This window comes from Gadus chalcogrammus, chromosome 12 (assembly GCF_026213295.1).
Source record: "Gadus chalcogrammus isolate NIFS_2021 chromosome 12, NIFS_Gcha_1.0, whole genome shotgun sequence".
NCBI lineage: Eukaryota > Metazoa > Chordata > Actinopteri > Gadiformes > Gadidae > Gadus > Gadus chalcogrammus.
The window spans coordinates 3920161-3935748 of record NC_079423.1 but is presented as its reverse complement, the minus strand read 5'-3'; the positions used below and the strand labels follow the sequence as shown (position 1 = coordinate 3935748).

General features: G+C 44.7%; 1 protein-coding gene across 4 annotated transcripts in view; it reads left to right on the top strand.

Moving 5' to 3' along the window:
• Positions 1 to 14969, top strand: part of kita (KIT proto-oncogene, receptor tyrosine kinase a) — a 27821-nt gene extending 12852 nt beyond the window's left edge. For 2 of the 4 annotated variants that reach the window (XM_056603999.1, XM_056604001.1), the window contains exons 9-21: positions 580 to 764; positions 3249 to 3358; positions 3578 to 3704; positions 4296 to 4400; positions 4622 to 4732; positions 5196 to 5337; positions 6846 to 6940; positions 7265 to 7395; positions 7813 to 7935; positions 9329 to 9440; positions 10049 to 10148; positions 10737 to 10842; positions 12119 to 14968. In XM_056603999.1, the coding sequence (XP_056459974.1) occupies positions 580 to 764; positions 3249 to 3358; positions 3578 to 3704; positions 4296 to 4400; positions 4622 to 4732; positions 5196 to 5337; positions 6846 to 6940; positions 7265 to 7395; positions 7813 to 7935; positions 9329 to 9440; positions 10049 to 10148; positions 10737 to 10842; positions 12119 to 12298 (1627 nt within the window). In that variant the 3' untranslated portion in view covers positions 12299 to 14968. Of the gene's footprint in view, positions 1 to 579; positions 765 to 3248; positions 3359 to 3577; positions 3705 to 4295; positions 4401 to 4621; positions 4733 to 5195; positions 5338 to 6845; positions 6941 to 7264; positions 7396 to 7812; positions 7936 to 9328; positions 9441 to 10048; positions 10149 to 10736; positions 10843 to 12118 lie in introns of all 4 variants that reach the window. The other 2 variants (XM_056604000.1, XM_056604002.1) reach the window with 2 other exon arrangements.
• Positions 14970 to 15588: the final 619 nt, after the last annotated feature.

Below are 15588 nucleotides of genomic sequence, written 5' to 3'. Positions count from 1 at the left end.
TAAAGAGCCTGTTGTGGTTGGTTCTATGGTCATGGGTTGGAGAAACCCAAGTTATTAATCCACCCTACCTCCTGAATAATACACACTCAATGCCAGATCCTGTTTTGCTAGTCCAAAAGAAGGGTCAATAGAGGTTGTGAACATAACTAGCAATATAATTAACATGATAATAAGGAAACACACCCATTCCCGTGGTATGATTTGGATTGAGCTGTAACGTGGGCAAAGTAATCATGCTGAGATTAGCTTGTGTTTGTGTGCGTGTTGTTTGGATACTACAGTGGTGTATGCTGTGCCTTTGGTTTCAGTAACAACTCCCTGTATAGGGGCTTGCAGCCAGAAGATGTGCATAGTGTGGGATTGGCTGTCACTTGACAAATGGATCAAAACTCAATCTATTTTCCTGATTTGAATCATTGAAATCATGAATCATTAAAAGCATAGAATATTCCACGCAATGGCGTTATAACAATGTAATAACATGTTGTTATTCGTCTGTTATAAATTATTTCGGACCCAGTTTTATTTGGTTTTTACATGGTCGTTATGGCTCTGAATGTGCCCTCTGCCTCCCTCCAGGTGCTCCCAACAGGTGAACAGCACTCTGGAGGAGCAGGACGTTATCACAATCACCGTCTTCAGCCCGCTGTTCGGCAAGACCGAGGTGGAGAGCCGCGTGAACGTCAGCACCCGCAGGTTCCACACACTGGAGTGCGTCGCAACGGTGGAGGGGGAGCAGGCCTACACCCTCTTCTCCATCAGTGGTGGGTTCAATAGCGCAACTTTATTTGTACAAGAGATAATGCTCAAGGATTTCATGTTTTCGCTGACCTCGGTTGTGCAAAGTAAAGTCTTGTGAATTCTAGTTGCATCTTGTGTGTTTAATCTGAAGACTATATTTGCGCTACCCAATGAAAGACAAAACAGTCGAGCGAAGAAAGATGATTTTATTGAATTTTCACTCATTGAACACGTTAAGTAATGATTATAGATCAAAATTGTATTTGTTATATTAATCAACAAATATTATTTTTGCAACTGACCTTCATGACTTGTCAGCGAAAGCCGATTTTGTATAATGACTAAAAGTAAAGTAAAGATGAAGCATGTACTTACATTTCAGGATGCGCTTTGACCTACCAATCAACCTTTGTGTTACTCGATCACACACAAACACATGACGCCGGTAAACGATGAGTCATTAGAATCATCAGACATTCTTTGAGAGATTTGAACAATGGAGTTGGAAGAATTAAAGGTGTGTTTCATTAAAGTCACTATACTGTCAACATGTAAGTGTGGCGCGATGGCACAGGGACGCATCAGATTGTGGTCCAGCTTGTTTTTGCTGTGTCAGATTAACGTTTAGTGTCAACAGTCGTATGAAGGACAGAAATTCAGAAAATAAAACATGGTTTCTGCTTGAAACTCAACAGCCGCTCTCGCTGCCAGCGCTAAGGCCATTGAGCAGCCAATTAGGGATGCAAACTCACTGACCATAACGCTGGTATCTGTGTCACTAACTAGCCGTTGGACCTCTAAGCTAAAATCTCCACTTTTGTTAGAACTTTATACAAACTGATGTTTCTCTTTCCACCATTGGTTAATCCCATTTCCGTTTTGTAAAACAGTATTCTGTTTTCATGTATTCAGGTTTTCAACAAATTAATATAATTAAGTTGAGAGCGAATGGAAAATTGAGAAACAGCACATAGCCACACATCATTTTTTCAGAATTTCTCTGGCAGTAAAGTTGAAAGACTTCAATCTCTTTTTTTTGTATACTTTTCTAGACTCCTTAAATGTGTACGAATCACACCTCCGACCCAGATTTAACCTTTAGATGAGGTCCTAGTCCTATATGTTGCGGTTGGGCCAAACAGTTTTAACATAATCCCTTATGTAAACAGTGGTAAGGGTGTGTGTGTGTGTGTGGGGGGGGGGGGATACCTTAAACCCCATGGGCTTTGATAAGACCGTGTGTCTTGTGAACAGGAGTTGGCATTATTTCATTGTTTACTTTATGCCACAAATCCTGTTCTAACGGCTCCTCCATCTGCTGCTCTGTTTACACTGGCTTTAGCCCAGGAGTTATGCTAGCCGTTAGCTTAAGAGCTATGCTATCTGTTAGCCCACAAGCTTTGCCAGCTGTTAAACCAAAGCTATGCTAGCTATTTGCCAACAAGCTACACTATCCATTAGAATAGTAGCTGTGCTACATGTTAACCCAGTAGCTATGCTAGCTTTCAGTCCATGTGCTATGCTAGCTTATAGCCGAGGAGCTGCGCTATGCTAGTGGTAAACCCACTAATTATGCTAACTAATAACCTAGGGGCTAAACTAGCTCCTTTCCCAGGTTCCATGCTAGCAGTAAGCCAATATAAGGTTCTGTGTGGGGTGGGGGGTTCCGGCGGCAGGAGAGGATGGTTCTGGAGGCTACAGAAGGCGTGTGGGCGAGCAAAATGTGAAACAAATGGAGAGGAAAAGACAGCCCAAAAAGAGAGGGACATAGAGAGACAATTGGGGATGGAGTGGGGGGTCGTGTGTCTGGTGTAGCCAGATGGGAGTGTGTGTTCCCTAGGACTCGCTGTGCTCCACAGCTCCGTGGCAGACAGAAGGCCTGCTGGGGTGGTGGTTACTCTGGCTGTATATACTGGGAGCACTGGGAGGCATGGAGGTGTCGGAGAGAGGGAAATAAAGAGTGAGCTTTAGAAACCACTGACAAGCTTACAGGGGATTAGTTCCTGCAGACTCTGCATTCTCACATTTCAAGTGCAGAGAAAGCTCCTTAGCGCCTAAAGAGCTTATTATACCCCACTGCACCGAGGGGCAAAACAATACATCGTCACAAACATCCTCACGCACAAAGCTACTACTGATTACAGCGAATTACTCCAAACCGCACCAAAAACAAAGGCTCGTTAGCTGGGACGTAAGCCAATTACGTTACGATGTATGGGGCAAAAGCAGTTGGTTAACAAGTGGGATAACAAAGCATTTAAGGCACTTACTATAATGGATACCGTGTGATATTTCTTAAATCAACACTCATCGGAATGCTCGTAAAGTGATCTCAACCGTGCCAGATTACGATTCCAAAATAGCCTTGAGGAAGGAAGCTTAAGAGTTAAAAACATGTTGAATTTCTGTTATCACTATTAATTCTTGCAGTTGTTTAGTTAAGTCTGGCATTTTGCGTGTTCGTTTTTCCAAACTGTAATGAACCCCCGACCCCATGCACCTGACAGCAGAGAGGAGGGTCACTCATGCCCTCTTCACCCCCCTGCTCATTGGCTCAGTGTCTGCCGCCACCGTCCTGTGCCTGGTTCTAGTTGTGCTCTTCTACAAGTACCTGCAGGTAAGCGAGCCATCTTTTCCAAGACACACCTTCTATCGCCAAATATTGACTTAGAACCGGCCTAGGAAAACATGGATATCTCATCAGTGTGTCAACAAAAAAGCGGGATGGCTCATGAAGAGATTCGTTTGCAGGTCATCCAGGAGTTGTTGTTTTCGGTTTTCCTCGCTTGTGTTCCCTCCTCGACTCCTATTGTCCTTGTGTCTGTTTTCACGCCAGAAACCCAAATACCAGATCCAGTGGAAGGTCATCGAGGGCATCCATGGCAACAACTATGTGTATATTGACCCCACCCAGCTGCCGTATGACAACCAGTGGGAGTTTCCCAGAGACAAGTTGCGATTCGGTTAGTTCTCCCATCCTGTCCTGTCAGCCAAAAGTACTGTCAGATTGACATAACTGCCACTTTTTATTGCTACTTTCAAATCAACATCTTTGTTTTGCAGATGCAAGCGTAAGGCAGGTGGTTGGCCTGCCATTTCGGTTTTGTTTCTATAAAGTTCTTGGTAGAAAGACAACTGGGTGTAACTCTATAGAACTCCATCTGTCTAGTGAGTGTGTTGAGGTATTTGCATGCTGGCTCTACTCACCAGGGAGTGACAGCTTGATGCCCAGTCTTTAGTCATACTTCCTGATTGATAGCCTCTGTGTCTGCTGGGCGTGGGGTGAGCTGGTCAACTGAACCCAGCTTCCCTGAGTTTTAATTTACCACGCACCACTCCCTTAATGCAAACATGAGTGCTATTGACATTTTGTTGCCATCCAAACCACCTCCAAACAGGATCTGGCATGTCCTTGAGTGCGAATGGCCCCAGGGGGGCCTGAGGCTTGGCTTGCTCATCCCATGTTGGGAGCTCCAGGCCTGGCAGCAAGCCAGCCTGGCTGGGGAGGGATCCACCAGGATGGTTGAGTAATTCTGCAGGTCTTGTTCTTGCAGGGAAAACGCTGGGATCAGGGGCGTTTGGGAAGGTGGTAGAAGCTACGGCGTACGGACTATCCAAGGCCGACTCAGTCATGACCGTTGCCGTGAAAATGCTCAAACGTAGGTGGAAAACAAACACAGCTGGGAGAGGAAACGTCATTTAATTGTCAGACACCTGGTGGTATAATATGTCACCTTTAACATAGTTGAATAAATTAAATCTCTTGCAATCGACTTTCCACTATCAGGAACCATAGGCTTCATCAAACATAGGCCATAAGTTTTCATCAAACCCTTGATGAAGTCACACAACGTCTTTCACCCTTTCACCCCTCCTGCAGCAAGTGCCCACGCCACAGAGAAAGAGGCACTGATGTCCGAGCTCAAAGTTCTCAGTTACCTCGGAAACCACATGAACATCGTCAACCTTTTGGGAGCCTGCACCGTTGGAGGTGAGGAGTCCGCTGAATGGGGACTTATAGGTGTTTCATTAAGTAGAAAAGGATGAAGCAGTTGGTTAAGTTTGGGTGTGGGATTTATTTATTCAGGTACAAGTTCAGTTCTAAGATAATAGCACAATAGCAAGTTGTACGTTATCATATATTATGTAGAGATGTTTTAAAAAACCCAATTTTTCATATGAGGTCAGACTTTGGTCAGGTCCACCAGGGACTCATCAGGAATCTTTGATTGACCATCAACTAGCAATTATCAGCTGATAACTGAAAAAATATTATTTTACCAAATGCTTTCATCAAAACCAACTTACAGCTAATTCCGAAAGGGGTTGGAGCCTCTTGCTCTAGGATCCCTTCGGGTAGACGTCCGACATTGGGTTTCAAACTCAGAACCTTGGGGCCCTATAAACGCTGTGTGCTTCAGCATGGCGGCTCAAGGCTTGTGGTTGGTCCGCAGGTCCGACCCTGGTGATCACTGAGTTCTGCTGCTTCGGTGACCTGCTGAACTTCCTGCGGAGGAAGAGGGAGACATTCTTCTGCTCCAAGATGGAGGATGACTGCTACTACAGAAACATCCTCCGGCAGAGTAACCCTGGCAGGTCAGTAGAGCTTAGCATGTACACAATGTGTTATGGTCCGTGTCGTACTACTGTGTGTTAATTTATGGGCATCAATGCACGGTCGGAGAAGCAGGTATTGCTTTGAACTGCTCTGCCTTAAACTGACTTTTAACTTACCTCATACAATGATACTCATGCAGTGTTAATATTCCCTAAGCATGTAGGCAGTACGTCTTGCAGCGACCAGGGTTTGACTCTGACTTGTGGTCTTATGCCACATATCATTCCTGGCATTCTTCAAGGGCGGGAATGATGGGCAGGAATTATGGGCTTATGTTCCCTAAAGCCATTATACTACCTCAAGGAAGAGTTGATTCATGAGTAAATCTCCAAGGCACGGTATCAATGCAGCTTCTCCCCTGTTGGAGGCACTCCACCTGTCTAAAGGACACAATTCATCCGATCCCAACCACAGATCTGTTCCTCTCTAAATGAATCAGGGGAAGAAAACACGACTCTGAACAAAAGTGATCTGCTGTCATGCAATAGTGACACAGTGTGATGCCTAACGACATCCTCATCGTGCCAGATCGCACTGATACACGAGATTCGGCACGGGTGTTTTGTTTCGTCCGTTGGGAGAAGCGGCAGAACAGGCGTCCAGGCTTTTCACGTGCCAACAGCTTGCGCAAGCCGGGGAACGAAGAGGGACGTGTTAAAAAACACTGTGAACAGCACCCTCTTCATTAATGACTGAACAGACCGGTTGACCCCCAACTGGAGGGGGTGGAGAGGGAGCGAGAAACACAGAGAGAGAGACACACAAAGGGAAGAGGGAGTGGAAGAGAGAGAGACAGAGGGAGAAAAAAAATGAAGGGAGGGGGATAGAGACTTTGAGAAAAAATATAGTGTAAGATATATATTGCCTACTTTTAGATGGGAGAAGAATGGGTGAGAGGGAGGACGAAGAAGAAAAGAGAGGGAAAAGAAACGGAAAGAAAAGAGGGCTTCAGTATGGAAAGGTGAGAGGGAACAAGAAGAGGGAGACAGAGGGGAGAGAGATGGAGGGAAGGAGATTGATGTTGAGGTGATTGTGTGGGGGGGTTGAGGGGAGGAGTTTGAGTTTGGGAGAGAGATGGAAAGAGGGAGGAATGGAGAGGCGAGTCTAGGAGAAAGTTGGAGAGAGGCTGGAGAGATTGAGTTGGGTAGGGATGGAGGAGGGAGGAAAATAGAGCTCCTTGTTGGGAAAGCGATGGAGAAGGACAGGTACAGACAGAGAAGGGAGGAAAGAAGAGATGAGAATTGGATACAGGAAATAAGGGACATGTATAGGAAGGCGAGAGGATGGAAGAAAGGAGTACTTGATTACGATAGGGATGAGAGAGAGAGGAGGTAGGAAAGGAGACACTGAGTCAGACCGGGAGGAGATAGGGAGGAGGGAGGAAGGGAGCGACGGCCGCAGCAGGAGAGTGAGCAGCTACAGGCAGAAGGATGGTGGGAGGGTCTGAGGCTGCTGTCTCACCCCCCGGCTGCTCCTCTCTCCACAGCGACGGCAGGAACGGCTACATGGTGATGAATCCTTCTGGCACTGACCCATCGCCCTCCACCTCCTCGTCCGAGAGGAGGCGCTCGCTACGCAAAGGCAAGCCCGACTAGCCATCCCCCCCCATGCACACACACACACACACACACACACACTCATCCATTCAACCACCTACTCATCATGCCTTGTTGTTGTTTAGATCATGACAGTATATGTGTAGTATGTGATAACGTCTCATCAAGACTCGTTTACACCCCCCTCTACACCTTAACGCCATTCTCAACACCACCCCTTATAATACCGCCCTCCACACCACCCTGAACACCACAACACCCACCCTCACAACTCCCCTTTACAACCCTCTACACCCCCCTCTACACCACAATCTCAAGTCAATGAATGTGGTGTCCTGCTGTCCCCCAGGCGGGTCCAACAGTGACGAGGACGTGACCAGTCAGATGCTGCAGGAGGACAGTCTGAGCCTCGACACAGAGGACCTGCTCAGCTTCTCCTACCAGGTCGCCAAGGGGATGGACTTCCTCGCCACCAAAAATGTGAGCACGAGTTTTCAGGGTTATTTCACAACGATATCCAGTTTCAAAATGAATGAGGTTCAATCATGTCCTATTAAGTCAGACAACTTTGTAGCCGATCAGATAAAATAAGATCTTTTTTTATTGATCCTAGACGGAAAATTCCGGAACAAACATGATCAGGAAGATGGTATTGTTTAACCGTAAATGTGTTGAAAGTCATGGGAAAATCCTTTTACTTTGCTTCGTGATGAGCCCACTCGACAGACACAGCTTGGTCTTTGTTCAATGGGTGGAACCGCAGCCCATTCACCGAAGCATCAATCAGCCTATTACAGAGCCTTAGATGGTATGTGGCGGCGGTCCGAATGTGACTGAATCACAGGCACGGTTTGTTCTGGCACTAATGCTTGATTTGGTGTGTTTGTGTTTGTTTAGTGTATTCACAGAGACCTAGCAGCCAGAAATATTCTGCTGACCCAGGGGAGAGTGGCCAAGATCTGTGACTTCGGTCTGGCCCGGGACATCACCACTGACTCCAACTATGTGGTCAAAGGCAATGTAAGTCTACCGCTACGACTTTGTTACAGCTAATGCTACGGCTAATGCTATGGCTATTGCTACGGCTAATGATTATCCTTCAAAATCAGCAATTCAGCTATCATTGCAACCAAATCTTGCCATATTTATTTCAGCTAAATAAAAGTTTTGGGCTACTTTATTGTAGGTTAAAAAGTTCATATGGATTTGGCTTGGTATTGGTGTGACACCATAATTTTACTGTGCATTGTTTATGGCTACATGCTAGGTTAGCATCGACTTCAGACCTGAACATATTGAATAAGACCGTGGTGATTATTTGTCCGGTCTGGCAAGGAATTTTGGAGGAAAAAATAACACATCTATCAAGCACTAACATGTGCTCTAAAGGGTGCCATGCCGTAATTCCGACGCCTCATTGTTCCGACGTCTCAATGGTCCGAAATATTTCCCATTAGATCGACATGCCACTATGCCGACGGTTCAATGTTCCAAAAACGGAACCCATTGGTCCGAAGGGCCGTTTGTCCGACTTTTCAAAAAGGAGGCGCATTAGGCCGACGGTTCAATAGGCCGAATAGGCCAAGGCGCAATTCCCCATGTGTGATTATGAAACCAAAAATAAAAGAGGGTAGGCTAAGTTCCAGCAGCACTTCACCAAGCCAGACTGTTGCTGTGGGCTTGAACGGTCACAAGAGGTGAATTTATGAAGCGCACGTTATACAAGGACTTATACTTTTCCCGTAAAGAAGTCAAACGGTGTGTGTGTGTGTGTGTGCCCGTGTTGAGAATTAGACCTACGCTCTCTGTCCATGGGGCTGAAACACCCTGTGTCGAAATGAAGTGAAGCGTTGTCACTTTGCTCTCCAATATTCATCGTGAACGTGATATGTAGGCCTATGTTGTATTTTGGAGAGAGAGTGAGAGAGAGAGTGAGAGAGCGTGAGAGAGCGAGAGCGCGAGCGAGGTATACAACTCTTTATATGTAGGCCTATTCGGCACATTGAACTGTCGGCCTAATGCGCCTCCTTTTTGAAAAGTCGGACAAAAGGCCCTTCGGACCAATGGGTTCCATTTTCGGAACATTGAACCGTCGGCATAGTGGCATGTCGATCTAATGGGAAATATTTCGGACCATTGAGACGTCGGAACAATGAGGTGTCGGAATTACGGGCAGGCACATGTCCTCTAAAGCACATGTCCACAGCAAGGCACTTTGTGACAAAACAAAGGGGATGCTGTCTACATTCTTGCTTTGATCCCATGGGAAATGTGTCAGTGTGAAAGATCTAACAACCATCTTTATTATCTATAAGCATCATAATTAGCATCTTTCATGTCTAGCCTGGAGTGGGCTCTGTGTCGTAAAGAAAGATGTTAGCTTGTGACATGAACACACTTGTTTTTGTGGTAGGCTCGTCTGCCGGTGAAGTGGATGTCGCTGGAGAGCATCTTCGAGTGTGTGTACACCTTCGAGAGCGACGTCTGGTCCTACGGCATCCTGCTCTGGGAGATCTTCTCACTCGGTGCGTTCGCTCACCTGGAGCCTGTGAATGCATCTGTACATACATGCACCACCCACCATCACACGCACACACACATACACACACACACACACACGCGCACACACAGCTTTGGTTTTGTACTTGGCATGTTCATGTAACTTGTGCCTTGCCCATTTAAAGTGACGGAAAGAAGGGAGCTGTACCCAGCATACCATTTGGCGGTGTAACAGATCAAAAGGAGTCCCCTCTCAATGCACTTAATATTTTGCACCTCTGGCGTTAGTAACACACTGCTAGATCTCGCACCGGACACTGCCCTTCCTTGAGTGCTCTGTATTTCACCCGCCGAGTTGGAAGACGATCGGATGTATGGTTGTCGAGAATGTAGAAGGACATACAGAAACTCATACAGAAAATTATATTTGGAAGAAACCACATACATTTCATTCCAATAAAAGCATTATGGAATTTGAGAGAGAGACACAAAAAGAGTGAGAGATTTTGTGTGTGTCTAAGTTTGTTTGTCTTTATGTATGTATGCATGGGTGCCCAAGTGTGTGCATGCGTGCAAACGTTTGTGTCTGTCTTTCTGTCTGGGCCCTGACTAGCCCCTGTTCTCTGTCCCACAGGAAATAGCCCTTACCCAGGTATGCCAGTGGACTCCAAGTTTTACAAGCTGATTAAGGAGGGCTACAGAATGGACGCCCCAGACTTTGCCCCGAGCGAAATGTAAGTTGGTTTGTTTGTCGTCCCCCACAAAATGATGGACAAACCATGATGGTTGGGTGTGGGCGGTCATGAGGAATCATAATGTTAATTAACAAAGCAACAGCCCTGAATCTAACTGTAGGGCTGTGGTATGCCTCTTTCAACCTGAGGACACTACCCTTTGTTTGTTCAACTTCCAGATTAGAATCTCAAACTCTGTGTTTGTTTATTCGAATGTCAATCATGTCGGACTTTATCAGTATCACATTACTATTACAGATCCTGCTTGAGTTTGTAATTATAATTGCATCATTTCAGATTACAATACGACAGAATCTGATTCTATTTTTATGATTAAGTTCAGTTTATTTATTTGCACAAGGAAATAATTCAATGACAGTAAATCTTTGCAGGAGGGGGGACAGAATTCCAAGGAGTCTTTCCCCTCTGGAGAAACAACACAACAACAAACATGTTACAGACATAACTAGAAAGACATTGTAGATGTCTTAATTATACAGTAGTTTTATAATCAATGTGTTTTATCTCCCTTATCAGTTTATAATGTCATGATTTCTTTCACAACATGAAAAATGGTTTCATTCCCAGGTACCAGATCATGAGGTCCTGCTGGGATGCAGACCCCTGTCAGAGACCACCCTTCAGGAAGATAGTAGAGAGAATCGAGAAGCAGCTGTCAGACACCACCAAACACGTAGGTGAACCTCAAACCAGTAGGTCTATTACAAACACATAGGTGAACCTCGGTAGGACTAACACAAACCACCTTGTCCATCTCAAAACAGTACATCTATCTCAAACCATTAGGTCCATGTCAAACCAGTCGGTCCATATCAAACCAGTTCTACTATCTCCAATCAGTCAGACTATCTCAAAACAGTAGGACTATATTGAGCCTGTATGACTATCTCCGACCAGTAGGACCATCTCCAACCATTAGAACTATCTGAAACCTGTAGGACTATATATTAAACCTGTAAGACTATCTCAAACCAGAAGGATCATCGGGTCTATCACAATAAGTAGATCTATCTCTAACCACTAGGTATATCTCAATCCAATAGGAATATATCAAACTAGGTCTACTTAAAACCAGTAGGTCCATCTCAAACCAGTTTGTGTATATGTCCACCTCAAAACATGGAGATCCAATTCAAGCAGGTAAAACTATGTCAAAAAAGTAGGTCCACCTCCTGAGATCCAGTTCAAGCCAGGCAGGTCCACGTGTTGATCCATTTCTTAGATGCCCATCTCCTGACCTGTTCCTTACTCTTAATCTTAATCTTAATTCCGATTCAAATTCTCTGTAAGCCGCTTTGGATAAAAGTTATTGATGACTTGTCTTCTAATAAATAGTCATAACCATTAGGTGCAGACTAAAACTTGAAAAGTCTTGTTTAGGGATGTTTGGGCTGGTTTAGTGGTTAGAGACTAAAAGGCCTTTCACGCATGCACCAAAGGTCAGAACTCAGTATAATCCCTGGTGAGGATGTATATGTAAACAACACACAGCAAATTCTGCTGCATACTTTTTGCATTACGTCCTGCCTCCTAAACGCCTTTAACCTGGCGCCAGTCAGTCCTAGCCTAACGTATATATGATCTAAATCTGATATGGGTGAACACGTCGGATACAGCCTATCTGCTGTTGTGGGTTGCTTGTGTGAAAGGGCAACTCCTGATCATCTTTGGACCTGATTCCCCGTAGTTCATCCTGAGTTCATGTGTGAAAAGCCTATAAGAGGAGTATTTTTATGATGTTGGTTGACTCATTAAGGTTCCCATAAAGATGTTCTCACTGTGACTTGCCAGCTCTCGGTTTGACGCACCAACTATCAAATATACACTACCGTTCAAAAGTTTGGGGTCACCCAGACAATTGGACATATAAAAATATTGTAAAAACGTGCATTTTAAAAACCTGTCCTGTAACTAAAACCATTTTTTATTTATATATTTGTTTTTTTTAGATCTATCTGAACTTTAACTCGAGGATCACAGGGTCCGCCGGGGCCAGGGGGGACCCACCAACCCAGAATGCATCACTACACTATCCTAACCCTGGCATTCTTGGCACCCACAGCCAGCCGCTACTGGCCCAGGACGAGGTCTTCCTGGAGGGAATGAGCCTAAGGGCACACCGTGTGTGAGGACCCCACCCAGTATAGGCAGCCCATGAAGTGCCTGTTGGACAAAAAAACACCAAAAACCAACCCCCAAAACCTTAGTAGTACCAAAGTACTATTTCGATGTCTGGTTCTTCCAGAGAAAATTGAGACAAACTAAAATATGCGAGCCACTAAGGAGATATATGTGTACGCTTACAAGAGAGGAGCTCTCTCACTGCCTATTGGTTTAGGAGGACCTTGGACTTAGAAGACACGCAACTGAGTGTGAGGTCCACTTTTTTTTTTAAGTACCTAAGACTGTTATACAAAAAACATATTTTTCATCTATCACATTTTTTTCCTACCACATTTCATGTACCTTTTGAGTTTATTTGAAAACAATTTGTTACTGGAACATTTATTTTTACTTTCTGAATATCATTTTTATTTGTGTTGCTTTCAAGAAAATTTGTGTAGCATTTTAATTTTTTATCGATTGAAAAATGTTTGTGATAGGCACTGGAGGCACTTATGGTGATGTTATTTCACATGCAAACATACAGATATACGATCACAGTAGCACACATAAGCAAACAAACACGCTAAAACACACCCCCACACACACGCACACTGGGAAACAGCTTTCATTATTTCATTCAAACAGTTTCTCTCTCAGTATTATTTTCACCTGTTGAGGTCAAACGTTATAAGAAGGACTAAGTCTTGGGTGGGACGGGTCCAATTTAAATAAAAAATACTGCGATCCCTGTTAAAAATAGGCTTTAGCTTGCGTGTAGCGCAAGTGCTGATATAAAAACTTAAATTAGCTTCATCATAGAAAAGACTAACCAATGACCAAACCAATTCATATTTCAACGCTTATATAATTATTTTACCATTCATCCCTTGTGGTCTAGCCGTAAATACATATACATACACAGCCAGAGTTACAAGGTGAAATTATTCAATTGGGTTTGCTCATTGGTTGTGGTACTATAAGCTTGGTTTTCTTGCTGTATACATGTACATAAATATAAATATATATATATATCTCTTTTAGAAATTATAGTGGTGGTTGCAATGACTCGTGAACTTGGTTAAATTCTTACGAAGAAATGAGGAAAGCTAAGCTAAAATTGTGAGGTAACAAGCTTGTCTATTTTCCTGTTGCGATAGGCCACTGAAGTGAGCGGTTTCACGTTGTGCCCGCTGGGCTGCTTGAGAGTTTGTTTGAATGTATAAATAACTGGAAGGACTCCTGCTGCAGGTCTTAGTACTTTATCTTTGTTTACAGTCATGAGACAGGTACCGACATTTCATACCCTGCAACTGAAACGCTAAAATCAAACCCGCAAGGAACAGCACTACCACTGGTCAAACAAGGGTATTTTGATTGGCTCAAATTTGTGCCAGGTGACGTCACTGACGACCAATCAGACAACGGGGCTTTTGCCTCAGGGTTCCGGCGGTTACTCTTGAACCTGTAAGAGTCAAGCCGTGCTTCATATTGTTGCTGTCATACGTGTTGGTGTTGCGCTGCCTTCCCGGAGAGTACAGGCAGTTGATGAGATTAGGCTTAAAGTGCTTCTGGAGGCTGATTGTCAGGCTGGTGGCTCAACAACAAGGAGAGTGGAGAGGACTTCCTGTATTCATGTCTCACAATCATGTTGTCATCTCCCGGGGCCCCGGCCAGGAGCTGCCCCCCCCCCCCTTCCAGCCCCAGCAGTTCCACTATTCTTCCCATCCAGCTGTGTCCTGTTCCAGGCACGGGACGTAGGAACACCTGGAGACCAGCGTCATCTCTGGATCAGGAACCCCCCAACCCCCTCACCTAGGCAGACTGCTGTGCTGTTATCAAGAGCACCAGGACTGTGAGTGTATGTTTTGTGTGTGTGTGTGTGTATGTGTGTGTGTGTGTGTGTGTGTGTGTGTGTGTGTGTGTGTTTGCCCCCCTGCAGACAATATGACCAAATGTTGTGCCACTGTTAAAAGGTCCCCAAATGGTGTAGGCTAGGTGTCCTGACGCTGTTGTGTAAATATGTACAAGCTCATGTTGTAAAGTAGTGTTGTACACTCTCTAAAGATGTTTAGTCTCCAGGAAGACATGCGGTACGTTCACACGCTGACTCTTGTTTGTTCTGCGTGTCACTCGCACGCAGAACGCGCACCCAGAAAGAAGGAACTCAACAGCTCCGGCGGTTTCATGTTTCCGTCGCCGTGACAACTTTAAACAGAAGACTTTCAGAGGGCCTCATTAGAGGACATCATAAAAACGATAAAAAACGGAAAAAAACAAACTTGTTTGTCAAGGTCCGTGGCATGCTGTGCAAACAGAGCTTAACATCGACGTTCATAGACCAATTGTACAGGGTCTCTAAAGGCCCCCTGTTTGACATTTGGGAGGGAGGGAGGCCCTCCATTAGCACGTAATGTGTACCCCGGGGGTCTTTTAACCGAGCCTAGCCGTGTAATCTTACGCTAATCACTCTCAACTCAAGCCTGTTTGTCTCTGAGGTTGTTATGTGTATTTCTTTTCGTATTTATTAAACTGGAAGCTATATTATTAATGTGTAAATCTTACCATGTATTGCTATTTCAACGTCAATGTAAATAAAATGGTGGACATGAAATTCACTGTGAAAGATATATTGCTTCTTCTTTCTGTTTTCTACTTTTTTCTATCCCTGGTAACAAATGTATTGTGGATGGCGCCATTTTGTCCAACAATGTGCGACCGGCCGCTCCCGTTGTTCACAACAACCAAAACTCCCCCTCATGCCTTTAATCTGGCATATGACACATGGCTCATTATAGCCCGTAAACATATTGTCCACCATCTGGGCCTCCGTGAACATGTAGTTCCCTTCTGGCCACGGTCCCAAAGACCTCCTCCAGATTGAGCCGACAGAACATTTACATTTTATGTCACTAATGGGAACAGCATATTTTTTATTTATTCTTCTGAATTGAGATACAGGTCATTATGAGCAGGAGAGGGGGGCTAGGCGTCTTGCTAAAGGATCCAAACAGGCGGGCTTTATGGATTAGGGATTGAAACCAGAACCTTCTGAAAGGCCCAGCCACTACACTACCCTTCCCTCTTAATGCAATTAAATGTATCCAAATCTTTAAACGAGTAGCCAACCACAAACCTTTCCCACCTAACCATTTTGAACTTTTCACCTAAACTAAACCATCCTTTCTCTGAGCTCCTCTACCCACCAATACCTACCCATGACATCTACACTAAGCAACCCTTATTATTAAGCACCGTTACTATCCATCCTTGCTCTTTAGCACCCAAACTGACCCATACTTTTCTGAAGGTATTT